Source organism: Dendropsophus ebraccatus, chromosome 1 (assembly GCF_027789765.1).
Source record: "Dendropsophus ebraccatus isolate aDenEbr1 chromosome 1, aDenEbr1.pat, whole genome shotgun sequence".
In the NCBI taxonomy this organism is placed as follows: domain Eukaryota; kingdom Metazoa; phylum Chordata; class Amphibia; order Anura; family Hylidae; genus Dendropsophus; species Dendropsophus ebraccatus.
Window position 1 is genome coordinate 216,057,680 of NC_091454.1, and position 19,549 is coordinate 216,077,228.

The 19,549-nt window shown below is 47.1% G+C and overlaps 1 protein-coding gene across 1 annotated transcript in view; it reads right to left on the bottom strand.

Annotated features, from left to right (window-relative positions):
• LOC138769625 (complement C3-like) overlaps positions 1 to 18,395 on the bottom strand; it is a 91,689-nt gene extending 73,294 nt beyond the window's left edge. Inside the window, exons 1-2 of the mRNA XM_069948222.1 lie at positions 18,263 to 18,395; positions 8,444 to 8,630 (exon numbers count right to left, since the gene is read on the bottom strand). Coding sequence (XP_069804323.1) covers positions 8,444 to 8,630; positions 18,263 to 18,327 — 252 coding nt within the window. The 5' untranslated portion in view covers positions 18,328 to 18,395. The remainder of the gene's footprint in view (positions 1 to 8,443; positions 8,631 to 18,262) is intronic.
• Between the last annotated feature and the right edge of the window lie 1,154 nt (positions 18,396 to 19,549).

The window sequence follows — 19,549 nt, forward strand, 5'->3', positions numbered from 1 at the left end:
AAAGTCTATGGGACTACAAAGACAACCAAATCCACCAGTTGGATCTCCCCTATGATGGCACTTATGACATGAACGGGGCCCCTATTTCTGAACCCTCATCTGTTAAAGGCAAATAATAATGACAGAGAGAGGCTCCCACGCTTCAGAATCTAGATATCAAGCACATTGATTTCAGAGAACACTATATCATACTTCATTACTCATATGGTAACACAGTGGTGGAGCTTTATATCTTTATACACAATTTATATTCTCTCTCCTCTTCCACAGCATAGAAACAATGGAGGAGATTTATCAAACATGGTGTAAGGTGAAACTGGCTCAGTTGCCCCAGCAACCAATCAGATTCCACCTTTCATTTTCCAAAGAGTCTTTAAGGAATGAAAGGTGGAATCTGACTGGTTGCCAGGGGCAACTGGGCCAGTTTCACCTTACACCATGTTTGATTAATCTCTCTCTCTCTCTCTCTCTCTCTCTCTCTCTCTCTCTATATATATATATATATATATATATATATATATATATATATATACACTCACCGGCCACTTTATTAGGTACACCTGTCCAACTGCATGTTACCACTTAATTTCTAATCAGCCAATCACATGGCGGCATGTAGACATGGTCAAAACAATCTCCTGCAGTTCAAACCGAGCATCAGTATGGGGAAGAAAGGTGATTTGAGTGCCTTTGAACGTGGCATGGTTGTTGGTGCCAGAAGGGCTGGTCTGAGTATTTCAGAAACTGCTGATTTACTGGGATTTTCACGCACAACCAGAGAATGGTCCGAAAAAGAAAAAACATCCAGTGAGCGGCAGTTCTGTGGGCGGAAATGCCTTGTTGATGCCAGAGGTCAGAGGAGAATGGGCAGACTGGTTCGAGCTGATAGAAAGGCAACAGTGACTCAAATAGCCAACCGTTACAACCAAGGTAGGCAGAAGAGCATCTCTGAACGCACAGTACGTCCAACTTTGAGGCAGATGGGCTACAGCAGCAGAAGACCACACCGGGGGCCACTCCTTTCAGCTAAGAACAGGAAACTGAGGCTACAATTTGCACAAGCTCATCGAAATTGGACAGTAGAAGATTGGAAAAACGTTGCCTGGTCTGATGAGTCTCGATTTCTGCTGCGGCATTCGGATGGTAGGGTCAGAATTTGGCGTGTACGACATGAAAGTATGGATCCATCCTGCCCTGTATCAACGGTTCAGGCTGGTGGTGGTGGTGTCATGGTGTGGGGAATATTTTCTTGGCACTCTTTGGGCCCCTTGGTACCAATTGAGCATCGTTGCAACGCCACAGCCTACCTGAGTATTGTTGCTGACCATGTCCATCCCTTTATGACCACAATGTACCCAACATCTGATGGCGACTTTCAGCAGGATAATGTGGCATGTCATAAAGCTAGAATCATCTCAGACTGGTTTCTTGAACATGACAATGAGTTTACTGTACTCCAATGGCCTCCACAGTCACCAGATCTCAATCCAATAGAGCATCTTTGGGATGTGGTGGAACGGGAGATTCGCATCATGGATGTGCAGCCGACAAATCTGCGGCAACTGTGTGATGCCATCATGTCAATATGGACCAAAATCTCTGAGGAAGCTTCCAGCACCTTGTTGTATCTATGCCACCAAGAATTGAGGCAGTTCTGAAGGCAAAAGGGGTCCAACCCGTTACTAGCATGTTTACCTAATAAAGTGGCCGGGGAGTGTATATATATGTGTGTGTATATATATATATATATATATATATATATATATATATATATATATTTTTTTTTTTTTCTTTATACAGAAATTTTTTTATTTTCAAAAGGCAATAAAATTCCAGTTACATATATCTCCTCAAATATGTATACATAAATTCACAAACACCCAATTGCTCCCCGTCCTCTCCAGAATGTAAACCGAGGACCTCTCTCCAATATTTGTTGGCTTTCATACAGGACTTGTCCGCAGTTATCTGCATTAACCGCTTGTATATAAATGTTAGTGACTTATTTTTTACTTGTGAATTCCCTAACTATTCAATCACCTCATGTGTTTCTATAACAAATCTTTCTCTATCTAGGGATTTACTTACTGCATTCTTAACCTTCATATACCTAAATCTATGTCCCTTGTGTAAAGTGTATTTTACTTTTATTTCCTCATAGGGGACTAATGCCCCATCTACAAAAAATTGTGCTATATTAGTTACTCCTATTTTCTCCCAACACCCATAGTCTTGTATCTTATAAATTTCTTTAAGATTAGGATTATGCCACATAAGCGTGTTTTCTATGCTCCCCAAACTTTATTAAATAGCTTGTATCCAAACTTTATTAAATACCTTGTGTGAGGGCCAGTCTCCCAGACTAAATACACCTCCATCAAGGCTTGCAAGGAGATTGGCACCCATTCCACCCGCGTGTTTACTAATGTCAGTTCCAATCTCAGTCCCACCATAGCTTCTTAATTTTGCCAACTGCGATGCCAAAAAATATATTCGAAAATTTGGGAAAGCGACCCCTCCTCTCCCCCCATATATTTAAAAAAAATGGAGACAATCCCTTTAAGGAGTAGCCATGCATATAGACCACATTTCTCACTGAGGCTCGATGTTTTTTTTGTAGACACCAGAGAAAACCATATCTACAGAGCTCATCTGCAATAGTTGTTACTCATTAAGTACAGAAAATTTAGCCAGTCACTAACTATTATATTGCTGTGTAATATGTTTCTGTGATGGGTCATGTGCCCATTGCACTGCGTAGATTGAGTCTCAATATCTAAAGATCTGGTCCTTATCCATAATTCAGGAAATACTGTCTGTCGTATTATTGTTAGTTGTGTTATTATATTGCCGGAAGGTCAAACTTGTAAGAGTAACATCTCAAAAGAGAAGAGTGCCGGATAAGTTAAAGCAGATCCGGAAGTGTAGAAAGTTATATTCCCTATCGTCCTAATTGGCAGCACAACAGATGGGGTGTCTCCGCCCCTGTGAACCCATGGACAAGGGAATATTTTAATCAGTTAAAATCAAGAACTCCACCCCTCTAGTATAACTAGCCCCATGCTCTGTGTTCCATGGATATGGGTGCACAGCAGCTTTATGCTGTGCTCAGGATTAGGAAACAACTCTGGGGGTGGAGACTGTCGTTTTGGCGTTTCCCCCCCAAATATTTACGCTCCCAGGCTGTGACTTACTAATCAGCTGGGATGTTTTTCCTTTACAGGTGAGTTGTGAGGATCGCGCGCGCCGCATGGTTTACTAGAGCGGTGGCGCCATCTTCATTGTGCCGTATAGACGGAAGTGACGTCACAGGGTCAGAGGACGACTTCCGCTTTCTCCGTTACACGGAACGGAGGCTTCTATGGCACATCGCAGACAGCGCGAGGCGCAGGACTGCAAGAGAGAGGAATGGGAATGTCGGCAGCAGCGCTGGCTTACCGGAATTGTGACCGATTACCCCGCAGTATAGCGAGCCCGTTTCAGAGGTGCGAGGTGCCTCAGGGGGTGGGGGTAGGAGGCGGAGTCGGCGCCAAGGGTGCCAAAAGCATCCGTTTAGACCAGGTGCTTCACTGAGGAGGTGCTGTCTGGCGTTCCCAGTTGCTGTATTGCATGCTGTGCCGCAGCTCTCTTTGCTGAATTTCTTTTCTGGCAGTGGAAATTCTTTAAACAAAGGTAAATGACTTTCTGATGGACATGCTGGGGAGATTCTTCACAGTATATTTTAATGCTACATGTGTATTATAGATGTCTTCCTTGGAATCTGGCAGAGGTTCTCTTGGGCGCAAAACCTCTTCTAAAAGCAAGAATTTATCCTGTATCCGGTGTGGTAAGTCGAGGTCTATACCTCGCAGTAGTATATCAGGTTGGGTCTATAGGTAGCCGCAATGTAATATGTTTTTACCATAGATACACCCATTCCGGATGGTGGTGATTCAATGTTGTGCCAGGACTGTCGCAGCAGCCTACCAAACAGGGATGAGCCCTCCATTCAAGATGTTGTGGTCTGGGTGAAAGACTTCGTTCGGCAGTCCATTGGGGAGTTGAAGGACTGCCTAAAGGGTAGACCGAGGAAGAGAGCCCGTAGAAGCCTTTCTTCTCCTCCGGAGTCACATTCTGATCAGGAACTTATTATAATTGATGAAGCTGACGCATCATCCGATTTAAATTCTGCATCCTCAGAAGAGGAGGAGGTCATTGGCGGAAATTAGGTATTGGCGGAAATTAGTCCCGCTGAAAATGCAGAAGCACCATCCACCTCCAGGGGCAGAGCTTTCTACCTGGAGGACAAAATTATGGAAATGATCCGGGCAGAATGGAGGAAGCCGGAGAAATCGGCGGTCCTCAGTAAGAGATTCAAGATGATGTATAATGTAAGGGAGGAGCAGGCCAAGGACTGGATGGCTCCGCCTAAAGTAGATGTGGCCATAGCAAAACTTTCAAAATGCACCATAGTACCGGCAGAGGATGGGTCCAGTTTAAAGGACCCAATGGACAGAAGAGTGTAAGTGGCCTTGAAAAGATTATACTCAGCTGCTACCGCTCAGACGTCAGTTTCGGTGTCCTCCTTTGAAGTAGCTAGGTCTCTAAGAAGGTGGCTAGCTAAGTCTCAAGAAGACATGGAGAAGGGAGTAAAGAGAGATGGCATTCTCTCTCAATTTAAGAAGATCAATATAGCAATTGATTTCCTATGTGATGCCTTCCAGGTTGGCATCCAGAACAATGGCCCTTTCTACCGCGGGTAGAAGGGCTTTATGGTTAAAGCCTTGGACAAGTGACAACCCATCCAAGTACCATCTCTGCAACCTTGAGTATCACCCAGGGAGGTTGTTCGGTGCAGAGTTGGATTCCCTCATGGAGGAGCTGTCGGATAAAAAGGGGAAATCCCTTCCTCAATTACCTACAGCTCGGAGGCAGTTTAAAAGAGGGAGATCCCCACAGAGGGGGCGACAATCAAGATATTCCAATAGAGGCAGAGGCACTTTCTCCCGTAGAAGAGGCACCTCCAGACAGGTGGCAAAGGAGGGCACAAAGAAGCCCGATTTTTGACTACAAAGAGATTCCAGTAGGAGGGCGGCTTACAAATTTTTGAGAAACCTGGGCATCCACAATTCAGGATCCCTGGGTTATAAGTACTATCCGGTATGGATATTCTCTTCAGTTAGAACCCATACCCTTAGGAAGGTTTTTAATTTCAAAAGGACTGGATGGCAACAGAGGAGAAATTCTGGAGCAGCAAGTCCTACATTTAATTTCCATAGCCGCCCTGGAGGAAGTTCCTCTACTAGAAAAGGGGAAAGGAGTATATTCCTCTATTTTTTTGGTTCCAAAAACATCCGGGAAATGGAGGCTGATAATAGACCTCCGGTACCTGAATCAGTTTATCACCAAAAGGTTCCGTATGGAAACCATAAAATCAGTAAAATCCATAATTCTTTCAGGAGATTTCATGGCGTCCCTGGACCTCCAAGACGCCTATTTTCATGTGCCCATTCTCCCACTCCACAGGAAATACCTGAGAATTGCCTTGCCCCTACAAGGACAGATCAGACACCTGCAGTTCAAGGTACTGCCCTTCTGAATAAGCACAGCGCCTGTCGTCTTTACCAAAATAGTCTCATCAGTAGTGGCGGTACTAAGACTTCAGGGGATAAGGATAATCCCTTATCTAGACGATTGGCTCATTATGGCACCAACAGCCAACCTCCTAAACACGCAGACCAACATAGTTTTAGATTTCCTCCATTAGCTAGGCTGGGTGGTAAATCAAGACAAGTCGGACTTGGTGCCTGCAACAGTCAAGGCTTTCCTGGGATTCGTAGTAGATACAACCCAGATGAAACCCAGACACTTCTGAGAGAAGTGGAGAGGATCTTCGTATGGGCAGAAGGGAGGATAACAAGGTTATCTGCAGTCCATATCAAAGGCTCGCACAATGTGATAGCGGACCGACTGAGCCGGGTACTCACTGTGCCAGGGGAATGGTCACTTAACGAGGCTGTGTTCAGACAGCTAGTGGATCAGTGGGGTCTGCCACAAGTGGACCTTATGGCGACCAGGCAGAACTCGAAACTCAACAGGTTCTGCTCCCTTTACAAGGAAGACAGTCCAGTGGCGGTGGACGCCCTGTCAATTACCTGGGACTTCCAGCTAGCGTATGTATTCCCACCAATCCCCCTAATACCGAGGGTACTAGCCAAAATTCGTCAGGACCAGACAAATGTTATAGCAGTTATCCCCTTCTGGCCAAAGAGATGCTGGTTTCCACAGCTCCTGAACATGAGCAGAGGGACATACTGGAAATTACCGGTGAGGAGGGACCTAATGTCCCAGGGCAACCAGCTCTGCCAGAGTCTCAAGGCATTCAATCTGACAGCCTGGAGACTAATAGGACCATACTGAAAACCGGTGGGCTATCTCAAAAAGTATTGGAAACGCTTACTCACTCTAGGAGTGAGGCGACCAATAAGTCATATAGAAGGATCGCTAAAATATTCCAAAACTGGGCTAACACAAAGCAGATTAATCCAGAGAATCCTACAGTGGCGCAGATTCTGGATTTCCTTCAAGATCGGTTTGACAAAGGACTTAAACCCAATTCCATCCGGGTTCAAATAGCAGCTCTGTCATCCTTCCTTAATAGAAGACTTCTTCAGATAAAGGAGGTGAAGGACTTCACAAGGGCAATATCCAGACTGCGTCCTATTGTTATTCAACCTGTGCCTGCCTGGGACCTCGGGTTGGTCCTGAAGCAATTATGTAAACCACCATTCGAACCTCTGGACTCAGTAGAGGTTAAGTATCTAACGTTAATGGTGGCCTTTCTCTTGGCAGTGACTACAGCCAAGAGAGTAGGGGAGCTGCAAGCGCTAGCAGCTAAAGAGCCATACACTACCTTTTTGGAAGGAAGGGTGAATTTGAGGTATCTACCAGATTTCCGTCCGAAGTACTCTTCCTTCTCCAATATAAATCATTCCATTGTGCTACCACAATTTGCTCCAGAATCTTTAGAGGATGGAGAAGACTTTTCAACCCTTGACGTAGTCAGAGCACTAAAAGTGTATCTACTAAGGACTTCCTCCTTCAGGAAAGAAGAGAATTTACTAGTTCTTTTCCACGGACGTTACAAGGGCAAGAAGGCGTGAAAGCCCTCCATATCCCGCTGGATATGCGAATGTATTAATTCAAGCTATTCAGCGACGGGAGAACAACCTCCAGAATTTACTAGGGCACACTGTACGAGAGCTGTGTCCACTTCATGGGCGGAAAGGTGTTCTGTTCCTCTAGACCAGATATGCAATTCTGCAACATGGTCATTTCCACTCACCTTCATAAAACATTATAGAATTAATTCTTTAATTTCTAGGCAAACATTGTTTGCTAGATCTGTGCTAAGTTCTGTTTCGGCACAGAGCCCTCCCTATGGGGGTGTTTCTTGCTAAATCCCCATCTGTTGTGCTGCCAATTAGGACGATAGGGAAGTCAACATTTTGAATGTTAATGTGTTTTCCCTGAGTCCTATTAGCAGCACAAGACTCCCTCCCTATAATGTACTTTAAAATTTACTCAGGGGGGCAGATGCATGAGGGGGCTAGTTATACTAGAGGTGGTGAAGTTTTTGATTTTAACTTAAATATATTCCCTTGTCCATGGGTTCACAGGGGCGGAGACACCCCATCTGTTGTGCTGCCAATAGGACTCAGGGAAAACTCATTAACATTCAAAATGTTAACTAGATGAGGTTACCAAGAACTACATTTACTGGACTGAGACCAGATATAGAGACAAAGTCATAGCTAGAAGATAAAGGAGAGCTGGAACATAAAAACACTGGAGTCACTAAAGAAGAATCTAGAAAGTGAGGAATATAAGAACCTAAGGAGGAATCCATCAGTGAACATTGAGGACAATGGTGAGACGTAGAAAAATACAATTCAGAAGCTAAATATCTAAGCATAATTTAGGTAACCCATCTGTAATGGACATCATCTAAAAACATGGGTCACCCTTATGCTGCGTTTACACGTAACGATTATCGTGCGAATTTGCGCGATAACGGTCGAATTCGAACGATAATCGTACGTGTAAACGCAGCGAACGATCGAACTACGCACGATAAATCGTACATTTTGATCTTTCAACAGGTTATCAAATCGTCGTTCATCGTACGCAAAAAATTCGCAAATCGTTCCATGTGAACAGTCGTTCGCCGATTTAACCAATGTGTGAGATAGGCTTAAACGATCGCAAAATGATCGCAGAGCGAATTTCGTTACGATATATCTATACGCTGATTGTTATGAAAAAAAATCGTTTATCCGACATCGCTAATCGTACGATCGGGCCAATAATCGTTTTGTGTAAACGCACCATTACACAAGGACAAGGAGAGGTAAGTGATGTGTCACCTAATGATTACAGGATTCTTAATAGACTGGGATCTTACCGTCAACTTCACATCTCCAAAGTAATGGTTATTGCCGTTCACAGAGACTCTGCTCGTAACCAACGTGAGTTTCTTCTGGGGAAAGTCTTGGATTGTGATGTCGGCATCAAACGCAGAGCCATGTCCATCTACTACAATGGTCTCTTCACTGTCCACACGCAGCACGCTGGGGGTTATCAGGCTGCATCTAGTGGAGGAAACACATGGAGAGAAAGATCAGTATTTTATATCTGCCCAAAATATTCTAATACCAGTCCTACCAAAAGAAGGACGATAGAAAATAGATAGGAGATACATAGATAGATAATCTAAAACACAAGAAACAGACTACAAAAATACTTGGTTCCAGCATGTCCAGGGCCTACAATTGGAGGGCTGCAGTCTTTTGTTTAAACCGGATAGATTTTTCCAGGTACACAGTAACGATATAAGGTGCAGCTCACCTGTATCTGATTTAGCTGAGGTTAACTGGAATACACCATCCAATGTACACAGTGACTACAAATTCCAAACATACCAGTCCTCAAAGCAAAATCTGATAATATATATCAATTTATTGTAATAAAATGTAATAAAAAATAATCTTAAACCTGCAGTATCTTTCTGTCTAGTCCAGGATACATTAAAAGCATAAACCATACAAATACATAACCCCCGGGGCCCTTATAGTGCAACACAGCGGGTTAGGGAATGCGGTACAAAAGCATATGAAAACAATGAAAAAATAATGAAAAAATAGATAATAAAAATAAAAAAATATCATAAAGGTGTATAAAGTGTATAAAACAACTAGATAGTCATATAAATAGCCATATGGTCATTATACTGTAATGCTTCAAGTGTGTGGTCAGCACAAATGTGGTAGAACTGTGGTAGAACCGGTGCTACGTAGATTTATGTTGAGGCGTACCGCCTCTACATAAATCCAGTGCGCGTCGGTGCGCGCGGCAGAAAACCTACGGCACCTAAAAGGTGGAGTAGGTTTTTTGCCGTATCTTTTGCCGGAGCAAAAGATAAATCGCGCGGACTCTGAGTCCCCCCGTCCCGCCCCCTCCACACCCCCTGGCGTTCCCGGCGGAAAGTGCCGATATGCAAATATTTTATTCGCAAATCAGCCATTTGCGAATAAAATAATACTCAAATTGGCACTTTCCGCCGATACGCACCTTAATACATGTCCCCCCTTGTGTGGAGTGTATAGTTGTTAGACCAGTATAATAGATACCACTGATCCCTGGTGTTCTGTCTGAGATGTACTGCAAGCACTGGATCTCTCTGGCTCTTTCACTGTTTGTTCTCATAGGGGAGGATTTATACACATTCACATAGTTTGGTGCATGTGCACCGCTCACCCATACAGCATTATAGCCGGAGTGTATACTATGGGGGATATTTATTTCTGCGCCGGGCTTAAAAATGTCCCTGCAGCTCTGACAGTACTCAGATTTATTTAGAGGTGCACTGCCTCCACATAAATCCTGAGCGCACCAGTGTGTGCACCGAGGAAACCTACGCCAGCTCAGAGCTAGCGTAGGTTTCCTGATCATTCTTCTGTAAAAAAATGATAAATCAAGCGGACCCAGAGTCTGTGCTCCCCTGTTCCCCCCCCCCCCCCCCCCCCTCGCATCTGGCCATTTTCCGCAAAAGAATACACCTTTTTGGCTTGATAAATGTCTTCCTATGTGTATACACTCCTCAGAAGCCGGATGGTTGTTACAATGGCCGTGATTACTACAGAACTTACGTAGTGTTAACATAGCCTTAGATATAATGTCAGGACGTTACAGAAAAGTTATGGGTTTGTCTGCAGAGGAGCAAAGAGCAGATAAAGCTGAAGTACTCCATTGATCTTCGCTCGAACATCTTGTGGAACCTTGAGTGGCTAGCCATACCTTGGGCAAGCGCAGGTCTGTGCTACTAGACCTGGCAGAAGGCGGAATCTTTCTAAACCGTGAGTACGAGTTCTTCTATCAAGATTTATGCGACGTTGCCCCGACCGAGTACTGACGCTAATTAGATAAGGCCCCTAGGTAGCCCCTTACCCTTCCACAAGTCAAGTCTCACTACACTTCCACCTAAATATATACCTCAAGTACCCAGTCTAAGCCGTCTGTGTTGTCCATCAGGAGAAAGGATTATAATACTTTGTCCCTTATTTGGCTGAGCATTATTTTTGTGGATTGCACTGAAGAGTTGGTCACTAAAGTTGTTAACTTCTTTAAGACTCTATGGTTTTATACCTACACCTGTTGTACCTAAAAAGTCCTATACCAGTATACTTGGGGTGGGCATACCACTCCTGGCCACTGTGACAAGGGCTTGTTGGTACCCCTAACACCTATTCCACTTCTAATCCCAACACCTAGCAACCCCAGGTTACTGCACACTTATCTAGTAAAGCTTAAAGGGGTGCTCCAGCGTGGGGGTACTTTTTTTTGGGGGGGGGACCAGGGAGGAGGTGGCTGAAATAAAAGACGTCCACTTACCTCCCCGGTTCCAGCGGCGAGTCCCGCATCACGGCGCTCCGGTCCCCGGCCGCTTCCGGGTGTCTGATGCCGCCAGAGACACTACGTGAAGATGGCGGGATCCATTTGAAGTCCGCTCGGATCCCGCCTCCTTCAATGAGTGGCTGAGCGGCCCTGAGACGTAGCGTCTAGCGTCTGTTTAAACCGGATAGATTTTTCCAAGTACACAGTAACCATCTAAGGTGCAGCTCACCTGTATCTGATTTAGCTGAGGTTAACTGGAATACACCATCCAATGTACACAGTGACTACAAATTCCAAACATACCAGTCCTCAAAGCAAAATCTGATAATATATATCAATTTATTGTAATAAAATGTAATAAAAAATAATCTTAAACCTGCAGTATCTTTCTGTCTAGTCCAGGATACATCAAAAGCATAAACCATACAAATACATAACCCCCGGGGCCCTTATAGTGCAACACAGCGGGTTAGGGAATGCGGTACAAAAGCATATGAAAACAATGAAAAAATTAGGAAAAAATAAATAATAAAAATAAAAAATATCATAAAGGTGTATAAAGTGTATAAAACAACTAGTTTTTTTTGTGTTACCTATTACCTTTTTTCTTTTTTATAGAAGCGTTTTCATCAATGTTTCTCCTATACTATAATGGCCTCTTCTCTACTCCCCTTCTTGTGGATGGGTATTACATCGGCCATTTTTTAAGTATCAGGAACATTTCCAGTCATTTGGACTGGCCAACTGTCTACTGTGACTCGGGGCCCCCTGATTCTCCCCCAATATCATCTGTCGGTTCAACTGTTTGGGGAAGATAAGCCATTAGTGGATGAAACACATACCTTTATTTATGGTGAAACACACGGGGGGAGGGGCATTTATAAAGTCGTTTTAGACGTAGAGGACCCCAATGCGAAAATTTATTTGCCCAAAAAGAGTGTGGATACATTTATTTGCATCTGACCCCTCAACACCAGAAAATGGCCACTCCGCACCATAATAAATGTCCGTAGCTAGGATTCATGGGGCCCCATAGCAAAAATGTTTAAGGGGCACAACACAAAGCACTGCACACACACACACACACACACACACGTATGTGTGTATATATATATATATATATATATATATATATATATATATATATACTTTACTGCTAGTGCACTGATAACCCCTGACCTCTACATGGAGCTCTGCACATTTCCCTTTCCTACTTGTGCAGCTGGAGAACAGAGGTCAGAGGTTATCAGTGCAGTGAAGTGAAATCTCTGTCTTCTGCTTGTTAACTCTTTTTTGTGTTGCAGCATGTAAGTAAACATTGGGAAACTTACACACTTCAGTACATAAGGGGTTAAGCAGAAGGACACACGCTCTCTCCCGGGCCCCCCTCCTGCACAGGCCCCATAGCAACTGCCTACCTTCCCTCTATGGTAGCTAGGCCACTGCCCCCATAGTTTTCAATAGTAATCATTTTAATAAATTCTCGTTCAAATTTTATTAATTTCATATATAGTATGATAAACGAATTCCCATCATATCTGTGTGCAAATCCAATACCTGGACACTGATCAGATTGCACAGATTATAGACCAGGGGTCCTTAACTGGCGGACAGCAGAGAACAGCTATCCCGACCCCTGCTGCAGCTCAGTATACCTGTGTACTGAGCTGCGCTGCTCCCCTCTGCACAGTAACTAGGAGCGCTCGTAGCGAGCGCTCATAGTTACCTTAAAGCAGCGCTGACAGAGAGTAGGCCATTGGCTCCCTCCCTGTCAGCCACAAGAGGGGAAGAGGAGAGGAGACGCCCGGACACAGGTGAGTATAAGTGTTTTTTTTTTTTTATGTTATATTCTATATAGGAGGGGGGGAGTGCACAGGGGGCTATATGCTATATGGGAGGGGGAGAGTGCACAGGGGCTACATACTACTGGGAGAGCGCAAAGGGGTCTATATACTACAAGGCCAAAGTCGCACAGGGGGGCTATATACTACTGGGGGAGAGCACAGAGGGCTATATACTACAGGGAGAGAGCACACACGGGGGCTATATACTACTGGGAGAGAGCACACAGGGGGCTATATACTACAGGGGGAGAGCGCACAGAGGGTTATACAGTACTGGGGGAGAGTGCACAGGGGGGCTATATACTACGGGGAAGAGCGCACTGGGTAGACTATATACTACAGAGGGAGAGTGCACAGGGGGATATATACTATTGGGAGAGAGCACAAAGGGAGGCTATATACTACTGGGGAGAGTGCACAGGGGGGCTATATACTACGGGGAAGAGCGCACTGGGGAGACTATATACTACAGAGGGAGAGTGCACAGGGGGATATATACTATTGGGAGAGAGCGCAAAGGGAGGCTATATACTACTGGGGAGAGCGCACAGGGGGGCTATATACTACAGGGGGAGAGCACACAGAGGGGCTATATACTACAGGGGGAGCACAGGGGGACTATATACTACAGGGGGAGAGTGCATGGGGGGGGTTATTTACTACAGGGGGAGAGAGCACAGAGTTGCTATATACTACTTGGGGAGAGCGCACAGGCGGGCTATATACTACAGGGGGAGAGCACACGGGGGGGCTATATACTACTGGGGAGAGCGCACAGGGGGGCTATATACTACTGGGGGGAGAGCACAGGGGGGGCTATATACTACTGGGGGAGAGAGCACATGGGGGTCTATATACTACAGGGGGAGCGCAAAGGGGGCTATATACTACTGGGGGAGAGCGCACAGGGGGCTGTATACTAGAGGGCGAGAGCACACAGGGGTGCTATATACTACTGGGGGGGTGCACAGGGGGGCTGTAAACAACAGGGGGAGAGCGCACAGGGGGGCTATATACTACAGGGAGAGAGCGCACAGGGAGGCTATATACTACAGGGGGAGAGCGCAAAGGGATGCTTTATACTACAGGGGGAAGCGCACAGGGGGGCTATATACTACTGAGGGAGTGCACAGGGGGGCTTTATACTACAGGGGGAAAGTGCACAGGGGGGTATGTGGGAGGGGGAGAGTGCACAGGGGGGCTATATACTACTGGCGAAGAGAGCACAGGGGGGCTATATACTTCTGGGGAAGAGCGCATGGGGGGCTATATACTACAGGGGGAGAGCGCAAAGGGGGGAAATATACTATTGGGGAAGAGCGCACGGGTGGGCTTTATACTACAGGGGGAGTGCAGAAAGGGGGACTATAAACTACAGGAGGAGAGTGCACACAGGGACTTTATTTTACTGGGGGAGAGCACGCAGGGGGAGAGCGCAAAGGCGGGCTATATACTACGGGGGAGAGCGCACAAGGGGTCTAAATACTACAGGGGGAGAGGGCACAGGTGGGCTATATACTACAGGGGGAGTGCGAACAGGGAGGCTATATATTATGGCAGGACAGCGCACAGGGGCATGTATACTACTGGGGAGAGCGCACGGGGGGGGGCTATTTACTACTGGGGAAGAGAGAACACAAGAGCTATATACTACTGGGGGTGCACACAGGGGGCTATATACTACAGGGGGAGAGTGCACAGGGGGGATATATACTAATGGGGGAGAGCGCACAGGGGGCTATATACTACTGAGGGAGTGCACAGGGGTCTATATACTACAGGGGGAGAGTGCACAGGGGGGCTATGTGGGAGGGGGAGAGCGCACAGGGGGCTATATACTACTAGGGAAGAGCACACAGGGGGGGCTATATACTTCTGGGGAAGAGCGCACAGGGGGCTATATACTATTGGGGAAGAGCGCACGGGGGGCTATATACTACAGGGTAAGTGCACAAAGGGGGACTATATACTACAGGGGGAAAGCACACAGGGGGATATATACTACTAGGGGAGAGCACACAGGGGGGGCTATATAATACAGGGGGAGAGCATACAGGGGGCTATATACTACAGGGGAGAGTGCACATGGGGGCTATATACTACAGGGGAGAGGGCACAGGGGGGCTACATACTACAGGGGGACAGCGCACAGGGGGCTATATACTACTAAGGAGAGTGCACAGAGGGGCTATATACTACAGGGGAAGAGCCCAGAGAGGGGCTATATACTACAGGGGGAGAGTGCACAGGGGGGGCTATATACTACTGGGGAGAGCACACAGGGGGGCTATATACTACAGGGGAAGAGCACACAGCGGGGCTATATACTACATGAGGAAAGAGCACAGGGGGGCTACATACTACAGGGAGAGAGTGCAAAGAGTTGCTATATACTACAGGGAGAGAGCGCACAGGGGGGCTATATACTACAGGGGCAGAGCGCACAGGGGGGACATATACTACTGATGGAGAGCGCACAGGGGGGCTATATAGTACAGGGGCAGAGCGCACATGGGGCTATATACTACAGGGGGAGAGCGCACAGGGGAGCTATATACTACAGGGGGAGAGCACACAGAGGGCTATATACTACAGGGGAGAGCGCACAGAGGGGCTATATACTAGAGGGGGAGAGCGCACAGGGAATCTATGTACTACAGGAGGAGAGCACACGTGGGGCTACATACTACAGTGAAAAAGTGCACGGCGGGCTATGTACTACTGGGGAGAGCGCACACGGGGTCTATATACTACTGAGGGAGCGCACAAGGGTCTATATAATACTGCGGGAGAGTGCACAAGGGGGCTATATACTACAGGGGGAAAGTGCACGGTGTTGCTATATACTACTGGGGAAGAGCGCGCACGGGGTCTATCTACTACTGAGAGAGCACACAAGGGGCTATATAATACTGGGGGAGAGCGCAGGGGGGGGGGCAATATATTATAAGGGGTGAGCGAACAGGGGTCCTCCATACTACTGGGGGAACGCATATGGGGGCAATATTTTACTGGGGGAGCGCACACGGGGGCTATATGCTACTGGGGGAGAACACACAGGGGGGCTATATACTACAGGGGGAGAGATCACAGGGGGCTATATACTACAGGTGAGAGTGCACACCGGGGCTATATACTACAGGAAGAGAGCGCACAGGGCGGCTATATACTACTGGGGGAAATTGCACAGGGGGGCTATATACTATAGGGGGAAAGCGCACATGCGGGCTATATACTACAGGGGGAGTGCTCACAGGGAGGATATATACTACAGCGGGACAGCGCTCAGGGGCGTGTATACTACTGGGGAGAGCGCACAGGGGGGCTATATACTACTGGGGGAGAGAGCACACAAGAGCTATATACTACTGGGGAAGCGCACAGGGGGGTTATATACTACTGGGGGAGAGCGCACAGGGGTTTTTTATACTACTGGGGGAGCGCACAGGGGGGCTATATACTACTGGGGAGAGCGCGCAGGAGGTCTATATACTACTGCGTGAGCGCACAGGGGGTCTATATACTTCTGGGGGAGCACACAGGGGGCTATATAATATTGGGGGAGAGCACACAGGGGGCTATATACTACAGGGGAGAGTGCACACTGGGGCTATATACTACAGGGGGAGAGTGCACACGGGGACTATATTTTACTAGGGAAGAGCACACAGGAGGATAGTGCACAGGGGGGGTTATATACTACAATGGGAGAGCACACAAGGGGTCTATATACTACAGGGGTAAAGCTCATATGCGGGCTATATACTACAGGGGGAGTGCACACAGGGAGGCTATATACTACAGCGGGACAGCGCTCATGGGCGTGTATACTACTGGGGAGAGCGCACAGGGGGGCTATATACTACTGGGGGAGAGCGCACAGGGGTTTTTTATACTACTGGGGGAGCGCACAGGGGGGCTATATACTACTGGGGAGAGTGCGCAGGAGGTCTATATACTACTGCGTGAGGGCACAGGGGGTCTATATACTTCTGGGGGAGCACACAGGGGGCTATATAATATTGGGGGAGAGCACACAGGGGGGCTATATACTACAGGGGGAGAGATCACAGGGGGCTATATACTACAGGGGAGAGTGCACACTGGGGCTATATACTACAGGAAGAGAGCGCACAGGGCGGCTATATACTACTGGGGAAAATTGTACAGGGGGGCTATATACTACAGGGGGAAAGTGCACAGGAGGGGCTATATACTATTGGGGTAGAGCCCACAGGGGGGCTACATGGGAGGGGGAGTGTGCATAGGGGGGCTATATACTACAGGGGGAGAGTGCACACGTGGACTATATTTTACTAGGGGAGAACACACAGGAGGATAGTGCACAGGGGGGTTATATACTACAGTGGGAGAGCGCACAAGGGGTCTATATACTACAGGGGGAAAGCGCACATGCGGGCTTTATACTACAGGGGGAGTGCGCACAGGGAGGATATATACTACAGCGGGACAGCGCTCAGGGGCGTGTATACTACTGGGGAGAGCGCACAGGGGGGCTATATACTACTGGGGGGGAGAGGACACAAGAGCTATATACTACTGGGGAAGCGCACAGGGTGGCTATATACTACTGTGGGAGAGAGCACAGGGGTTTTTTATACTACTGGGGGAGCGCACAGGGGGGCTATATACTACTGGGGAGAGCACGCAGGTCTATATACTACTTCGTGAGCGCACAGGGGGTCTATATACTTCTGGGGGAGCACACAGGGGGCTATATAATATTGGGGGAGAGCACACAGGGTAGGCTATATACTACTGTGGAGAGCACACGGGGGCTATATACTACTGTGGAGAGCACACAGGGGGGCTATATACTACTGTGGAGAGCACACAGGGATCTATATACTACTGGGGGAGAGCACACATGGGGGCTATATACTATTGGGCGAGTGCACAGGGGGGCAATATACTACTGGGGGAGAGTGCACAGGGGGGCTATATACTACTGATGGAGCGCATTGGGGCTATATTTTACTGGGGGCAGTCACCGTCTTTGTACCTAATTTTAAAGGGCTGGTGAGAGAGAAATACTGCCAGTTTTCCCACTAATAAGCATCAATTCTGTATGTAAATAGTTGAACGTTTGTGTAAAGTAACAAAACAAGTTTCCTACTGATGTTCAGCTCGCACCTTCACCTGACAATAGACCTCAGTAAGCGGACCTTCACTAAAAGTTGCTAAGTACCCAGGGTGATCCAGGCTTAGGAAAACGTGCTTTCTGCTTTCTTTAGAAACAGCGCCTCTCCTGTCCTCAGTTTGGTTATTTTGCAACTTGGTTCTAATCCACAGGGAAAATAAATGGGCCACAAAGCAAAACTATGGGGTGTTCCCTGGCAACAACTTCTTGCCCCACCGGTCTTGATGAATAGATTTCCCATATTTTGGTATAAATAGAGATCAATCAGTCAAGGCCGAGAGGGAAGAGAGAAGCCATTAGGGATGTGGGTGCAGGTTATACTCACTGTGGCTGTGCGTAGGTCCCAATGAGGCCATATAGTAGAATGAGACACAGAGCTCTGCACCCCATGATGCCTCCTGGGGTATGTGCTATGCTGGAGACATGGAGGAGGTTATATAGGTATTTAGCCTGTGCTCCCCCACCCGACCCAGCAGTCTCTGTAATAAGTAACAGGAGAGATATAAGGGCTGAGCTATGTAAATAACCAGCGGCCTGACTAGTCCAGGAACGTCTATTACAAAATAAATCCTGCCGGGAAACCATCCAGCTCCATAGAAGACCATTGCACAATAGAGGATAGAGAGAAAGTAGAAATGAGAGGATTATGCAGATTACAGCAAACAAAGGAATAGAGTTAAGAAATAGTAAATATACAGTAGAAATAAGGCAGAAGTCATAGAAACCACTGACAGACCTTGTTCAGTACATTTAGATTCCACTGCAATGACCAGGGATGGAGATACAGTATGTGGTTGCACAGGTGGGAGACATGTACTGTATGTGGCTGCACAGGTGGGATACATGTACTGTATGTGGCTGCACAAGTGGCATACATGTACAGTATGTGGCTGCACAGGTGGGATACATGTACTGTATGTGGCTGCACAAGTGGCATACATGTACTGTATGCAGGGGCGGTCTTGGCATTTCTGGGGCCCCAAGCAAAGTTATGTCTGCCCCCCCACCTCGTCACGCGTTCCAAAACAATAGACCGCTGTGTGTTGCCCCCAGTAGTATACACCCCTTGTGCGCTACCGCCAGTAATATACACTCCTTGTGTGCTGCCCCCAATAGTATATACCCCTTGTTTGCTTCCCCCAGTAGTATAAACACCCCTGTGTGTTCCCCCAGTTATATATAGCCCCCCCCCGTGTGCTCCCCCAGAAGTATATAGACCTCCTGTGTGCTGCCCCACTAGTATATAGGCCCCCTGTGTGCTCCCTCAGGGGTATTTAGCCCCCCTGTGTGCTCCCCCACTTGGATATAGACTTCCTATGTGCTCCCCCACTTGGATATAGACCCCTGTGTGCTCCTCCAGTAGTATATAGACCCCCTGTGTGCCCCACCAGTATTATATAGACCCCTTGTGTGCTGCCCCAGTAGTATACAGCCCCCTGTGTGCTCCCCCAGTTATATATAGACCACCTGTGTGCCTCACAAGTAGTATATAGACCCCCTGTATGTTCCCCCAGTAGTATATAGACCCCCTGTGTGCCCCACCAGTAGTATATAGACCCCTGTGTGCTCCCCCAGTAGTATATAGCCCCCCTGTGTGCTCCCCCACTTGGAT